Genomic DNA, 17,257 nt, shown 5'->3' on the forward strand with positions numbered 1-17,257 from the left:
CAAAGGAACAACATTGCCCAGCTGGAGATCTGCTGCTCCCAGAACAGCCTGCAGGCCACAGATAGGAACTATGGGGATGGAGGAGGTTCTTGGTCCTGAGGCATGACTTGAAACTATACCCTGCTGGGTTTGGATGGTGTGGTGGAGCTGCCTATGGTGGGGCAATCTCCAGGAAATGTCACACCTGTGCCTCCCCCGTGGGGTACTATATAGCCTTAGTCCCATGACCTGGTAGGTAACCCTGTAGAAGAGACAGGTTTGAGGGTCCAGGCATGTCATCAGATACAAGCTCAGAGAGTAAGGACTGTGTTTGGAGGGGCCCAAGAAGGTGGATCCTTATGGACAGAGGGCTAGCTGCTGAAGAATAGAATCCATAGAGCCTTGACTGGTTAATGCTGGGGCCAGGACCATGAGGGTCAAAGGGCCAGAGTGCCTGCCATGATGGACAGACAGAGCCAGTTCCCTGGAGTCCCAACTGGCCTGAGGCAAGGCCAGGGCCTATGAAGCCAAAGGTTCCAGAGGGGGCCACTGCCAAGAAGGAAAGGGGATTAGGGAGTTTTCTAGCCCAGGATGATGGCAGGGGTTAGGGCACCTAAGTAGGAGGGATCCAGGTTTGGGTCTGAATGTCAGTCTGGAATATAGTGGGGCCCAGTGTGGGGCCAGAGCCATATAGTAATGCCATCTGTGAGGCATGGGAGATGGTGTAGGGATGGTATAGAGCTGTGTGTTATGCCCTTGGCGTCAGGGCCTGCCACCTAGGAACAACTTTTCAGTTACATCAAAGACATGGTAGAAAAGTTAGGTGGGCAGGCCAGTAATTGGATCAGCTGTGAGACGGCTTCCTGTCACACAGTCCCTAGATTTCATAAATACAAGTCTATTGTGTTCTAAGGTCTAGTTCTTCAGTCTGGTAGATTTAACAATCTTAATATGGGTTGATCTGAAATAAATGTTCAATGTCTACAGAAAGGAGGTTGACAAATCTAGTGGCTGCTACACATACTGTGCCTGGACAGATCACAGGTTTATTCCAAAAAAGCCTCTCAAATCTTTGAGGCATGGACAGATGGCTGTAGCTCTGTTGGATGTGCATGTTTGCCTTTAATTCTCTTTTAAGCCACCTTCAAACTCTTGGCCTTTATGCAGCACTTACTCAGCATCTTACTTTTGGCCACCATGGTGATGCACTAAAAATAATGCAGTTTTTGTGCATGAACATTAGGACTACTTGCATTTTTACCCCTCCCCAGAAGGCAGGGAAATCCACAACCTTGGCTCCTGCCCAGTTTGAAGCAGAATAAATAGACATGGCACAGCGCTGCTGAAAAAAATATGCTTGCCCTAGGTAGGAGAAGGTGTTACAGGGCACTAAGATACGCCTGTTCCTTTAAGAGCAGAAGCAGCCTAGCCAGGGAGCCCTGCAGGCCAGACAGAGCACCACAGCTGTGGGTTGCCTGAGCAAGAGGCTAATGAGGTAATTAGCTGGCACCTGCAGGCTGTCAGCTGACTGGAGGGAGGCAGGGCCCTGGATGCATTTAAGCCTAAGGCTGGAATTAGCAGGGGTTAGTTCTCTGGCAACTGCCAGGGGAAGGAGCTCCTTCCTGAGAGAGCTACCTAGAGATAGGTGGTCGCCTGCTTTGATGCTTACAGGAGCAGTAAGGCACCAGGAACCCACAACGTACCCAGGGCTAGGAGGCACACTGTCATAGCAGGAAAGTTTGCCCTCTTAATGGGGCAGAGTGCCATCTCCATTGTCATCATTAGGTTATAGTCCAGGAACTTATGTTTGTGTTGTTGTTGGTACTGGAGATTTGGGATTGAGTCATAAAGGGAGCTATGGATGCCCCATTAGTGCCTAGAAGGGTGCAGCTACACAGGGGTGAGAGGTCCAGGTGCAGCTACATGGGGCCCAGAGGCCCAGCACCAAAAGGGTGCAGCTACACGGGGGCCAGGGGCCTGGTGCCATAGGGGTGCTGCTACATGGGGGCTTGGGGTCCAGCAGACAGTGCCAGGGGCCCAGTAACAAGAGGAGACCAATTGGCACTAGTGCCTCAGGGCCAGGTCTGACACCATGGGCCTAGGCTAGAAGGCCTAGCCAAATTAAAGGGGTGGAGGCCAAGTAGGCTGAAGCCCCAACAGAGTGGACAACATCTGTGTAACACCTGAGAGGCATAGGGTGTGGTATAGGGGAGGTTTGAAGCCACACATTTAGCCCATAAGGCTCAAGGTTCTCTGTGCAGCACAGTACTTGAGTGAGGTGCAGCAAAAGACCCAAGCACCAGTGAGTTCTTCTGGGGTTCAGCAGACCGGGGCCACATGAAGACCTATGGGCAGCCACCCAATTCATTATTTTACCATCAAGACACAGCAGGCGAGACAAAAGGGCACCCTCAAGACCTTTTGTCAAGCACCTTCCACGGAAAGTAAAGATGATTAATTAATATAGGACTGATAGAAATGCAGCAACCTTATGGGAAATAGATATATCTTACCTTGGGGAATGTTCAACATAATGATTAAGTTCAACATACTGCTTAGCCTCCTTTCATTCTATACTGTTTGCCTGTCTGGGTTGTTATAGTGAATTTTATCATTGTGGTATAAAAATGCATTACCAGACTTCTTGAGCTTGTGGGTATTTCTGGAAAACTAAGACAAGGTAATGTGTTTTACATTTTGCATTGATGCTACTGAGATTTGTGGTGATTTCAATATGATCTGGAAGTGAGTCCCATAGCTGTAGGCCAGCTGCCAAGGAAGCTCTGTCTCCAGCCTCAGTAATCTCAGTCTAGGCTACACACATTACACTTTTACCATAATAAGTGCTCAGAAACCAGTCTACACAACTTGTACACAGTGCACAAGTTCATTGCACATAGATGGGTTTAAAAATAGCAGATCATGTTCTAAGATAGACCAGAATGGATGTAGTATAAGATTTAAGTAGTTTAGGTTAGACTAGTCTATTGAACTTCTATACACGATCCTTGAGACTGATAATTCTGTTTTTCTAGTGAAACACAGCTGTCATTCTCTGATGAATATACTAATAATAGCAAGAACAGTTTGTTCTAGGTAATGTGTACAACTGTTTTTCACAGCTCCCTTCTTGGCCAGACACAATATTGCTCATCTAGAAAGACTAATAATAACAATAATAACAATGATAATGATGATGATAATAATATACTGATTTTAAGAGTTGTCTGCTAGTGATTAATATGAAGAGTGATTTAAGTCAAAATGTTCTTGGGAAAGACTTGCCACACATTTATGTATCCTCAGGCATTTTTGCTGCTTGCAGATGTTTAAAAAAAAAAATGCTTTACTTTAAACAGTGCGTTCCTGCACTACATGCCCAAAAGAGGCAGTGCCTTAGTTGGACCCAATTCCACAGCATCTGTATAGGTCAGGCACTTTAGTTGGGGGGTTTTTGGCGCTTCTATCTAATAGCTGATTAAACCAGCTTTAGCTAAAAGTGCCAAAAAGTCCCAGTGAAGTGCCCAATCTATAGAAGCTGCAGAGCCAGGTTGAAGTAATATGCTGCTTCTTCCAGTAAAGCACGGTTTGTTTATTTGTTTTAATGTCTGCAAGCAGCCTGTGTGTCCTCAGGCATTCACATTTTTGTTCACCCTTTTTACATGAGTTATAGGGAAAAAAATGGTGCTTTGTTATTTCTTCACTGTCTTGTTTGTAACATGTACATTAAAGTGGTAGGAGATATGTCACATGTAAAGAAGTATATATTATTATATGGATAATTAAGAAAATGCTCCAAATTACAATTAGGAAGAAATTGTAAAGGTGATTTCAATTACTGTATCTCAATGGTGCTATGTTGATATGTACCAATTAAGAATCTGCACAGTTTAAGGCAGGGGAGTTTTAAGGATTAGGTTCTGCCGACTAATGAATTGCTGGGTGATTTTAAGACATGGTGGAGGGAAGTATGTGAAAAGATGCTGTGGCTGAAACACCCAGGAGTACATGTAGCTTACATGACCATCTTAGCAAAAGAAATATTTAGTAAGTGTAGGCAGAATGGCAGAGTAGGAATTTTCAAATCCAACACAGCTGGAGGAACTCAGATGGGCCTCTGGCTTTGATGCAAGAGCTGTAGCTTGTCACTGCCTCAGTGATGACCTGTCTACCCTGAGGTTGGGGCTTTGTAAGGGCCAGGAGGCAGTGCAGTTTGAAGAATTCATTTGGAAGTAGGAATCAAGAGCTCTAAACACAGTTCTGACGACCAGCTTAGGCAAAATGGACATGATGATCTTACACTCTTACACACCCTACAGTGTTAGCATGAGAAATGATTAATTAATGTTCTTGAAAAGCATTCAAAAGATAAAAAAGTGTTATGGCAATCAAATGCCAAGACTTAGTTATTCTGAAAAAAGCTTTAATTCCTTGAATTTCTGTGATTTTTTTTTGAATGATTTCTGGTAGGCCTGATGCCAGTAACTTGTCTACTCCAGTAATGATGCCTGTAAGAAAGATAGCCTTGAAAGACTGGATACCATAATAGGGCATTTTAAATATAGCATCTAGTAAAATACCCAATTACTTCTGCTGTGTTAACCTCTGTCCAATGCACTCTTTGACCCTGAGCACCAAGGCTGCTGCTACAGAAACACCTGAAGTTCTAAATTATCCAAACAACTCAATTTAGACTATTCCTCCTTCTTTAGAGAAGATAAATGAATCACCATTTAATTACTTGAAAGAAAGGAAGTAAATAAAATGGAGAACAATAGGTTAGTTCAATACAAAAAGGTAGTGAATCTCCTTTGGTGCCAATGTTTTCACCACTAGAAGTCTTGTCTGATTTGCTGCTACTTCAAACTAGTGCTGAAAGTTTTTGAGAATGAGGTTAACTCTCAGAATATTACCACATTGGGTATTGTATATAACCAGGATTGCCTCTCTGTGCCTCTAGATGTAGGTGAATGGGACATCTCATTTCAATATTAACTGAGATTGCATGCAATTCTTCATAAGACAACAAAATCAGAGATCTGACTGGGAGATATAATTAATAGTAATTATTAATCTTTCAGACATTCAGAGATCATGATTGTCTGCACAAGTGCCTTGAGTTAAACTTTCCATTCTTTTCAGAATAGCATTGTCTATTTTCCTCTAAATCTAATCTCTGCAGTGCAGAGATGGAAAAGAAAACTGAACACTTAGGGAAAAAAAATCTTTTATTCAAAAAGACAGTGAAAAAAATCATTTTCATCACTTGCCACATTGTGGTTACTGCATAATAAAAACCCACATATGTTAGGGCTATGATTTGGGGAGCCAGCTGTTGTCAAAAAAATCAATGTGGAAACCTCAAAGCAATTGAGGAGAATAACGGATCTGTAGACATTTTCAAATTTGGTTTAATGTATTTTAGAGTTTGTGGTCTCTCTGGTTTAAATGAGGAGTCTTAATAAGTCCTCTATTAGATGTGTTCAAATATTTGAACCACAAACATATGGCTCACATATTTTAGCACGTTCATCTTTTCAATGCAAGCTACATTGTTGAAGGAATTAAATTAGCTGTTGTTGGAGAGGTGGTTAAAAAAAGGGCATTTTTCTGTTAATTCTCAAAATGCTAGATGAAACTGGCAGCATGGTGCTAGATGTTCAATTTAATGATATATGGCTATTTCAATGTAGTTTTATCATTTCACATAAGTGAAAATAATTATTAATCAGACCATATATTGGGGAAGATGTTGAAATTTTGTTATTTTTCTGTGTAGGAATTAAAAGTCACCTGCCTGTGACAGCACCTAAGGATATGCTCTACATGAAATTCAGCATTGTTTAGCTGGGGATAAATATTGGAGGGATTCATTTTTTTTAATGGATATTTTTAACGTTCCTGTTTGTTTGCCTAACCAGAATTTCTATTAAATATTTTGATGACTAGTAAACAGCATTAAAGATACCAGGTCCACTTTTGTATTCCTTCTAAGCAGGCTAGAGCATTGCACACTGAGTACATGGGGGTCTGAGGACTTGCCCTCCCCCAGGAAGAGACATCCCTAATTGATGGGGCAGTCCTGAAATGGGAACATCGAGTCCCAGTCCTGGGCTGCATGACTGTAGGATAGCATTTGCCTCAGATTCCCAGTATCATACAGGGATCTGGTTTTCTGTTCACTGCAGACAAATGCTGGAAATGACAGGTTTTCCCTTGCTGGCTAGCCTGCAAGGGGTTGTGGAGAGCAGGACACACAAGGTGTCATGTGCATATGTGCTTCTGCACACATGCATGTTGCCAGAAATACAGTCCCAGGCAGCTCCGCCAGCTGGCTGCAGGGGCTGGGGATGGGCCTGGGGCTACTGTGGTGGGGAGCAGGACAGAGCTATGGGTGGCTCACCCAGGGGGTTGGGGGGATGGCTCCCTACTGGTGCATACACTTCTGGGGAGCAGGGTATGGGGGCCATATGCCCCCCCAAATTTTTGCATGGGGTGAGAGCAGATATGAGCTGCCTACTGCAGGCTTAGAGCCTCCCGCCCTGATGTCCTCCCCCCAGGACCCCTGTGCCACCATGGTGGGGCACTCCTGCACTGAATTGTGCCCCCTGCGGCTGCCAGGTGGGCAAGAGGTACCTTACCATGGTGGTACAGCCAGTGCAAGGCTCCCATGGGAAGGGCAGCAGGGTGGGGAGTCTCAAGCCCACAGTAGACAGCCTGCATCTGCCCCCGCCGCTGTCCCCCCACAGGCTCCACTTGACTCTGCTCTGGCCATGGAGCTGGTGGTTGGGAGGGCTCATCATGTTAGGCCATCCCCCCCAGCAAGAATAACAGTCAGCTCCTATGCTAGTCAAGGATGCATGGAGTCTAAATCCATAGTATTTTAATGGTCAACCATTGTCGTGCATCAGATATGGGACAGGAGCTAGCAGAATTACCCTGGGATTATTTTATGATGAAAATGAATTTCTCAAACTACATCCAGAGAGTTAAAATAAATACCTACTTTTCCAGGACACTAACTTTTTCATTGACTTCCCATCCTGGTTAATACTGATATGAAACCACTAAGGGAGCTTGTGATATACATGAATTAAATGGTACTACATATTTGAGATACAAGAAATAGAGTAATAGCTTTAACTGTCAAATGCTAACCCTTTTTCGTATCTTTCCAGTCCTGTTGGTTAATCATAAGGGCCAGATATAGCATTCAAATGAACTTAAAATTTATTTGTATTTATTTTAAGCAAGGAGCACTTTTAATTGAGTACTTCTACCAAAAATTAAAAATGTTACCTGCAATGCCCCAGAATATTAATTTTATAAATAACTAATCAGAACAAGTTGCAGCAGTGTCTGAATTCTGTTGCAGATATTGTGGTGAAAATATTTCTTCACTGCGACTTCATTACAGCTGACAAGTAAAAGTAAGAGCTCTTATCTGAGAAGCTAAAGGAAAGAGACAATTACAATGCCCTGGTTCAGAGATTCACTGTTAAAAAATAACAATAAATTAGTCTGAGGGAAAGATGGATCTGTTGTAGACATGAACAATTAAGTCATTTACAACTTAACAATTGTTACTTTTTCCAGATATTCTAACAGAAACAGACACTATTATAACAGTCAAAACTAGATCCAGCCAGCAATTCCTATGTTGTGACCTATATTTTCTTAAATACGTTCAAGTGTCATCTAAATGAGATATTAAAGTATTGCTGATGCAATTATGTTGTCGCTGCTTTTACTAGTAATTACATATTTAGACTGGCATATAAAGCTTTTAAACAAGCAATTTGATGCAGTGTTTGGAAGCAACTGGTACCAATCAGAAATAAGACTACATTGTTTCAGAACATTTACTCCAAAATTAATCTCCGCTCAATCTGATTTTTAAACAAATGAGCTCTTACTCCATGTTATTATTATTATATTTTAATTAATTCCATTACTGCTCCATAATTAAAACTATCAGAAAAAGACCAGAAGACTTTGTTTTGCATTTCTAGCTGCCTGGATGCACAGGAACACAGGACTAATTCCTCACAAAAACAAATCTGTCAGCATCTTTTGTGATTGGAATAATGCAGGTTTACTTACATGTGGAGCTTAGATGAAAAGTAGTATTTGTTTGTTTGATTTTTTTAAAATGATTCATTCCTGGAAGGATTGCTTAAAATATCCACTTAGCAAGGAAACAAAAATATATGGTACTGTAAGGAATAATCTTTGTAGGTAAATTTTTCTACTTTGTTAAGCAGATCCGGCATTAGACTCTGGGTGAGGATCTTGGAAAAAGTTTAAGATCCAGGCCTTCTCTCCCTCTTCCCCAGATGCACACTGGATGATTTGCACTACCTAAGTCCCTTTAATCAATCCAGGTGTCCAGTATATACAAGAAATCAGGACTGCAATATGGCATAGAGCAGGGGGTTCCTAAGTACCTGCACAGAACACAAAGTAAGACAAAATACAGATAGCGGGTAGTTTGTATATTGACTTTGATATATTTTAGTTTGTGAGAGTAAGACTAGTTCACAGAAGTTTTCTTTGAAAGCTCCAGAATCTTAAACAGTTATTTTTTTTAAATGCATCTTTGTAAAGAGACTTCTATTGTTAAGACAGCCACCAAAATTTGTATCTCTGTGAAAACATATTCTTATGTTGTCTTCCTGAGTTTGCAATCTGAAACAGATGTTGATGAAAGGTAAAGTGAGTCTTGTTTTACCTCGAGTTGTTATCAATGAAATCTTAGAAATAAAATGTAAAAATCAACTATGTAGCTATATCACTGTTAATCAGTATACATGACAAAGAAAAGGGATGTTTGAAGCTGTGCATAAGCCACCATCAGTGGCATCATATCATTTTGGCTTCTGAACTCTACTGAGGGAAAACCAAAATCAAGAAGCCACTATAACAGAAGTAAGCATGCAAGCCTTAGCAAGAAACAATTTAGCCTGGGCATCCCAGCAGAACCCCAGAGAGTATCCAAAACTCAGTAAGGCAGCAAGGCTACAGAATGGCGTCAGTCTGTTTGAGTGTATTTTAAAGATCTTGGTTTTGCACCTGAGGGCAGTAGGTCTCTATGTCATATTGATTTTTAAAGGATACCGTGACTTCCCACCCTTAGTTCAATTCTTGTTTCTTATGATTTTACTAAAAGTCAATTGAATAGTAGCTGGGTACAGTAAATCCCCACAGCTTATTGCCTTATCAGGCAGGCATGTGTCTCAAATTGCTCTGGTATACATGGAAGTTTGAAGATTTGTCCTTTAGGTTAGTACTTGAGGGATAATGACTTCTAGCTGCTATAGGATTTTCTCAATCAACTCATATTACAAATCACTAAGCTAACTGTCACATCTGTTTTACCTAATCTATTTTATCTATCATATGTATTTCTTAGATTTCTCTCACTACGCTACCCAAGGCCAAGAGTCTCTGGATTGGCAGACTTCTTGACAATCTTAGTGGATGGGCATAGATAAAACCTGAGCTACCTTTATGAATTTGGGCATCAGCCCAGTCTCCAACATGAAAGATAATAGCCTAAAGTTTGCCAATTTTAGTTTACTTTATATACCACTGGTTTGTTAAGGGCCTTTCTGGCAGGGTGACAGCAGCTCTCTTTCCTTCTGAATGATCCTATTCTTTCGTATAGTTGAGTTTATCTATCTCAATTATTTTTTATTTGGTCAGTCATTACTTGTGTTAACTTCATTTTGCTCCAACAGTTTACTGCCTGCTTCCATTCTTAAGTGACACTTTACATTTACATGATGTTAAACAAAAGTATTTTTCTACCTTTTACTTATCTTCAGCCACATCTGCTTCTTTCACAGACCTAAGGCAGGACATGTGTTATGCCTGAAAGTTTGTTTGACACCTGCCCCTACAATATAGTTGGTCATGTTATAAAAGATAAACAAATCCTGCTTCTCTTATAGAAAGCATTTGTGTCTTCTGAACTTTACTGGATTCTGCAACAATAGGTCAAGTCCTTCAAAGTATAAGTTCTTGTGATTCATTGCAGAACGTGAAGAACAGCATTGACTTGCTTAGATTTTCAGTGCATCTGTATTTCATTTAAATAGATAAACCACTGATAAAGTTTGGAGATCCCTATCTGTCAAAATGTTCAAAGTTGCATATTTGGAAGTTTGCAGTATGAGTGTTACTGGGCCTCTCTGTATTTAAAACTGAACAGACATGTTACATTTCAGGCTCACAACCTAAAAAATATGCCCCAGCTCTAGCCCATGCTAACTTCTTGATCTTTTTCCTAAATTTTGTCAAAAAATAGTGCAGCCTATTGCTACGTGAAGTAAAAAATGTAGATATTACAAAAAAAAAGAGATTTCTTTTTATATTAACACTGTTGCTTTAAAACAAAAAAAAATGCTATAAGCAAACTCCTCTGGAAAAAAGAGGAAGACCTTTTTTTCTAAAGATCATTAGAGTGAACATGCTGCTTTGATTAAACTGCTGTTCTGCTCAACACAGATTTATTAATCTCTGCACAAGGTCTTTAGTGGTATTTTCAGCCAAGTGAGATTATAACATTTTCCTCAGCCAGTTTGTTGGTTTTGCTACCAGATTTTTTAATTACTGATAAATAGAACTGGCAAAAGTGCAAATTTACGACTAACATTAAAAGAGAGGGTGTCAGATGTTAAAGATAGGCAATATTATATACCTGAGACAGTTTCAATTACATTTAAAGGTATATATTGATTTTAAAAAGCTTTTTAATGTAATACATACCTCTTGTGAGGATTAATTTGTGTCTTTAAAGTGCTTAGTAGGTAAGGCACCTTTACCATATTGAGAAGTTACAAAAACTGCCGGCACCAGTTAGTATGCTGTTTATTTGCTGCTAGCCAGCCTGAGAAACCATCACTGTCCCTGAAGATTGGTAATGCACAAGAATGCAATGTTTTATCCTCTTTCTTTCAGTATGTCACCGTTCCCCAGGGTGAGGATAGAACAGCCTTAACATCATCCCTGTGAACATCATACCCAAGAATCTAGTCCAATAGCTATATGTGTGTGTGTGTGTGTGTGTGTGTATGTGTATGTGTATGTGTATATATACATACATATACATATATATATAATGTGTTTAATGTTCTTAATTCCACAACAAACACTTCCATAATGAGCAACCTACTAGCACAATCTGTAGAAAACCCAGCAAGGCTTACATGGGCTTTCTATAGAAAAGAGCATAGATAATGTATCACATACTGAAAACACAAATGTACAGTAAACTTGTTTATTTATTCATTGACCTAGATTTACATTAAGTTACTGTATCAGTTGAAAAGCAAAGGGGGATCCCATCTGTGGGAGCCTGTTTCTTGCCAGTGCAGGGGAAGCCCAGAATCAGGCTCCCCCTGTACCGGCAATAGGGCACAATTGGATCTAATGTAAGATTCCATAGTCACACCTCCTGCCATGCACATGTGCATGGCAGGGGCTGCAATTGTGTGGATTACACATTAGATCAGGAGTGGTCAGAACATGGCCCATGGGCCAGATCTAGCCCACCAACTGATTGGATCCAGCTCATGGATGGGCACCAACCCCCTGCAATTCTCTACATGGGGCTGAGCTCCATCTACTCCTATCTGAGTTAGCCCAAGCCATGCCAGGCTTCTGCCTCCACCTCCAGGCTAAGTGCAGACAGTCAAAAAGCCTGAAGCTGAATTGATTCAGTCTTTGCATGTTAGTCTAAACCAGGGGTGTCCAACCTTTTTGAATGTGGGGCCGGATCATGAACTTTTTATCACCCAGTGGGCTGGCAGGAGCAGCTGCTCACGTGGCATATCCAGTCCGGCTATGGTCTGGGGGCACAAGGGTCAAGGGGCACCTGCCACCTCCCTGCCACCTGGGCATCTTTGAGAATACTCCCACACCTGTGCACCTGGGCTCAGCAGCCAGGGGGACATGTGGGGACCCTACAGGGGGGTGCAGGAAGTGCTGGGACACCCCCCTGCTCCCTCCCTCCTGGGTCAGCCCGAGCCTGAGCCCAACTGGCAGGGCTCTCTTCCTCCCTGGAGCCCACAACTCACCACCCCCAGTGCGATGTCTGCGGGCACAGGGGGATGTGAGGAGGCTGGATCAGTGCCAATTTCCCACCCTGACAGCCAAAGCAGCAGCAGCATCTCCCGTGGGCCTGGCCACAGCATCCCTCTGAGCTGGCATCCATGCCCCCTGCACCTGCCCGCCTGCTGCACCATGACCTGCTGGCATGCAAATGAGAAGGGGGGGGCTAGGAAGCAACACCATGAAATGAGTGGGGAGAGGAGGGGAGGAGTCGCACTGCGTTGGCAACATCAAGCTGATACAGTGTGTGTGAGAACCTTGTCCCTTCAACAGCCCTTCAGCAGCCATTAGGAAGCAGCTGAGGGGCTGGGGGAGGGACAAGGGGTGGGAATGAAAGTAAACAGTGTTTACTTTCAGTTCCTGTCACAGCACCTCAGGCCTCAGAAAACGGCTTGGTGGGCTGCATGTTGAACAAGCCTGCTCTAAACTGTAAAGATTAAAATGAAAAGGAAGTGAACAGACATTTACCTTTGATTCAGGAAATGCAGCCACATGAAGTGGCTCGGGTCAAAAGCTAGAGGGGGGGGGGCACTAGAGCATGGCTCTCTGGCTGTGTGTTCACTTCCTCTTCCTGCTGTCCCTGAAGTCTCTTGGATTTGCAGTCCAGAATTAAAGCAGCAGAACTCTGCTGGGTTGCTTATCACTTCCTCTTCCGGCTTCCAGGTGCCACTGGGATTTGTAGTCCACAGATGCAGCCAGCAGTAAGCTTGAGTAAGGGAAGGGGTGTTTAGCACTCCCCCCTCCCTGGCCCCACCCCCACCCCCTTGTCAGCTAGCCCTCACTGTTCTAGCTAGGGAACAGAGAGGCAGGACCATTCCTGCTCTCTGGAGCAGACAGCACAGCCTAGGGCTGCAATGCACATTGGTATGTTGGGGGATTGTGGTTTAACTTGTACCAGGAAGGGGCTTGGGACAGAAGTTTCATAAAATGCTTTGACCCAAATCGGTTAAGTTACATTCAACCAGGTTTATCTTAAACCAGTTTCAGCCATTTTATAACTGGTCCAAGTGCACTGAGCTTCTGTTTTGTTACAGGTTTAAACCAGTTTCTGATCACTTAAACTCATTTTTGTGTAACTTCTGTCCCTAGCCCCAATGGCCAAGGCCCCACGTAGCATGCATAGCTTCCCAGCAGTGCTTCACCTCCTAACCTCCCCTCCCCACCTAGGTAGGCATCTGCTGTCTGGCACATGTTGCCACAGTTTTTCCATGCTACCTGCTCCCCGAAGTTGTGCAGCAGGGGCGGGAGGAGGAGGTGCTGCTGTAGGCAGGACAGCCAAGCAGTACCTAGGTGGCTGTGACAGCAGCCCCACTGGGAAGCTGGGTACGCTGGCCATAGCTGGGGCCAGGACACCTGCTGTCTGGCAAGTGTGGGGCAGGTGCATGCAGGAGCAGGCAGAGCTTGGCTCCATGCAGAGTACCATGGAGACAACCACAGGCTAGATTGGGGAAAGGGGGAGGGCAGACCACATCTTCACCTACACTGTCCGGGCAAGCTCTGCTGCATGCACCCCCTGCCCCATGCGCACCCATTCCCCTATACACATACCCTACATCCACCTCTCCACACACCTACCCCCCACATTCCTCCACACAATATACAAGAGTAAGATTTAATTTTGAGTTATTATAGACATTTCATAAAGTTCATAGACATTAGGGCTCGAAGGGACCTTGCAAGATCATCGAGTCCAGCCCCCTGACCAAAGGGCAGGTAGTCAGCTGGGGTCACAGGATCCCAGCAAGATAAGCATCCAATTTGCTCTTGAAGCTGTTCAATGTAGGTGCTTGAACCACCTCTGATGGCAGGCTGTTCCAGACCTTGGGGGCTCAAACAGTAAAGAAATTCTTCCTTATGTCTAACCTGAAATGGTCTTGCAGGAGTTTTTGACCGTTTGACCTCGTCATCCCTTGGGGCGCTCTGGTGAACAAATGTTCCCCCAGATCCTGGTGGTCACCCCTGATAAACTTATAGGTAGCTATCAGATCACCCCTGAGCCTGCGCTTTTCCAGCCTAAAAAGCCCCATGGCTCTCAGCCTGTCATTGTAAGGTCTGTTTTCCTGACCTTTGATCATGCACGTGGCTCTTCTCTGGACTTTCTCAGGCTTCTCCACATCCTTTTTGAATCGGGGAGCCCAAAACTGGATGCAGTACTCCAGTGGTGGCTTCACCAAGGCCAAGTACAAGGGGAGAATGACGTTCCGGGATTTGCTTGAGAAGCATCTATGGATGCAAGCCAGCATTTTGGTTGCTTTACTGGCTGCAGCATCCCATTGCAGGCTCATGTTCATCTTGTGGCCTATGACGACCCCCAAGCATGCAATTGCATCTATATACATTACTCAAAAGAACATAAATCATTTTTTAAATAAAATTAAACTATGTATAGTAGATATTTGATTTTATTATATGTTTTTTTATCTATAATTTGTTAAAATAATATCTTCTGACAGATTTTATTTGTACTGTCCTTAACCGCTCACGAAAGTGGCCCTCCAGCCAAAATAATTGGCCACCCCTACGTAAGATGCAATCATGACTTTACCTGCATGTGTAGAGGGGGTCTCACTCTCCATTCAAAGACCTACTGTCTCGATTTCAAAATATACTAAGAAATTTTCTCAAATTTTACACCAAAACAGTCTTTTGGAGAAGCTGCTTCACTGTAGTCAAATGGACTAGGTGCACTGCATCCATGCTGCTGGATAGATTTTGGTATACTCTGAATATCTCCACATTTAATAAGTTTTCTGTTTAATTATCTCATAATGGAATGCATGTGATACATATGTTGGGAAGCAGTTTTGATGTTCCTAAAAATGTCTCATTCCTATGCTTAACTTAATTCATTTCCAGCACAATTCATTCAATCAGGTGAATTTCCATAGTTCCTTGTGAACATAATGGTACTATTAATCTCATTGATTCTGTGTGCCCTAGCATTCGACTGAATGGGGCAGGTGCCACAGGGAGAGTGGGGACTCCTGAAGATGCACAGTATCTTGCCACCATCAGAGGTTTATCAAGTGTATTGAAAGCAAGAAAAACTAAACGGACTTCAACAGTACATTAGGGAAAATGTATCATAGTCTGTATCTTTTTATATTATTTACAGTGAATGCCATAACTCTACAGACAGAATAAAAGTGAGAGTCTGGGATGAAGATGATGACATTAAATCTAGAGTAAAGCAACATTTCAAAAAGGAATCAGATGATTTTCTAGGACAAACTATCATTGAAGTGAGAACTCTGAGTGGTGAAATGGATGTTTGGTACAATTTGGGTATGTACCTATTTTATGATATTTTAGAAGTTAGTTTAGACATCATCTCCTGAGGTCCCTTCCAACCCTAATTTTATCTGATTCAGTATCTTTGAGTGCTATGAGTTTTGTAATGTATGTCTGGTATATCAGAATAATGCTCTCTCTTAAAATAAAACTCTACTCTGCTTTGGATTCCAGGTTTAAAATGTATTAATTTGCAAGTTGATTTGAAAACGAGTAGAATGTATGTTTTCTGTAAATCTAGACACATGATAAATAACTTTGTTTTCAATTTGAATAGATAGCCACTCAGGAAAAATTCTAGTCCAAAAAGCAGATATTTTCTTTTAATTCAAAATGAGATTATCACCAGTAATGTGGCTGTAAAGATAATATAAGAAAATCCTTTATGTCAGTTTATTCACATGTTAATGTGAGACTTGAATCTACAAGGATGTATATTAGAGAAAGAAATAACTGTGCATTGGCTTATTGTATCGCAATTATGCATTACCAACCTTCTCTTTTAATCATACATGTTTGCATACAGGCCTGAGCATAATTTTCCTCTGACTTGTACCACTTTTGTACTTGTATAACTCCAAGGATTTCCTTGGTATTGCTTTTCAATTTTACATCCAAAGACGCAATACAGATGAGGATCAGGACCAGGGTTACAAACAGCATGCCAATAAGTGGGCTGGTATATGTTCAAATAGTCCTTGTAAGCAAAGCTTATCTTATGTAAAAGCTAAGAATGCAATGCTTCCTTTCTAGAAGCATATTGTTATCCACCATACATATAGAGGCATAGTGTCAAGTGCAACTCTCTTGTACTTGTTTGATAATATAAATATGATGATATTTTATCTAGGTAGCCTGCTGAATAAAAAGTTTGGGGTAAATTATATAACTGAGACTTTTCTAAAGTTGAAATACATTTGTTTCCTGAGCAACAATCTGTATCAAAATACAGTGCAATACCCTTTTTTCTCCACTGTTCCTACTTAGTATTCCACATGCTATTGAAATACAAAGCTGTGTCTGGGAAAATGTTTGCTGATTTCCAGCAAAGAAAACAAAGCCATGTGTTCTTTTATGTTTGTACTGAGTATGATTTTTACTAAGACAACTAGTCTTTGTCATCACAAATGATTTTTCTTAATATCCTTCAACTGATAAAACTGATATAAAAACAAGCAATTGATTAAATTGATTCTTAAAAAATTTACTGATTTGAGTGGAAGCAATTTTAATAGCAATTTAGTTTAGAAGGTACAAGTTCTTCTTGCACAAATAGAGAAAAGAAAAACCCATAGACTGAAAAGATCTTACCTGTCATGTGCAATAACCTTTGGTAGATGGCTGCTGATAATTTTATTATTATGTAACAGAGGGTGGTACATTTCATTCTCGCTAACAGGCAGAAACATTACATACAAGAAAAAGGAGTGAACTATTCAAAAAAAAATGCACTGGATCTGTTGAAATCCCAAATCCTTATTCAATATACTGTTCACTTCATTCATGATTCATCTTGCAGAACTGTGCAAAAGACCTACAAAAAAAATCTTAGTGCCTGTTGAATCAGATTACACTTCTGGAATGGACTGGAATAATAATAGTTGGAATCAAAGAACTGTAATCCAGAGCTCAAGAAGCAATAGCAAATAAATAGGTTTTTACAGATAGGATGGTAGAAAGTTCTCCGGGTCTTTTCTTTACTCCCCCTCCTCCGCTCAGCTGAAGAATAGAGTTTATGGTAACAATATTCTGGTTTCCCCTAACACACTGCTGTTTTAGAGATGCTGGTAAAAATGGAAAAAGGAAGCATCACTAATAACTAATGCAGATAATAAGTAGAGAAACTAATTTCCTTTTTATGTGATGGAGTATG

General features: G+C 41.7%; 1 protein-coding gene across 1 annotated transcript in view; it reads left to right on the forward strand.

Moving 5' to 3' along the window:
• UNC13C (unc-13 homolog C) overlaps positions 1-17,257 on the forward strand; it is a 524,308-nt gene that overhangs the window by 211,589 nt on the left and 295,462 nt on the right. The window contains exon 10 of the mRNA XM_090029216.1: positions 15,209-15,378. Within this exon, the coding sequence (XP_089885342.1) occupies positions 15,209-15,378 (170 nt within the window). The remainder of the gene's footprint in view (positions 1-15,208; positions 15,379-17,257) is intronic.

Source organism: Crocodylus siamensis, chromosome 15 (genome assembly GCF_052110815.1).
Source record: "Crocodylus siamensis isolate JL-2025a chromosome 15, ASM5211081v1, whole genome shotgun sequence".
Classification (NCBI taxonomy): Eukaryota; Metazoa; Chordata; order Crocodylia; family Crocodylidae; genus Crocodylus; species Crocodylus siamensis.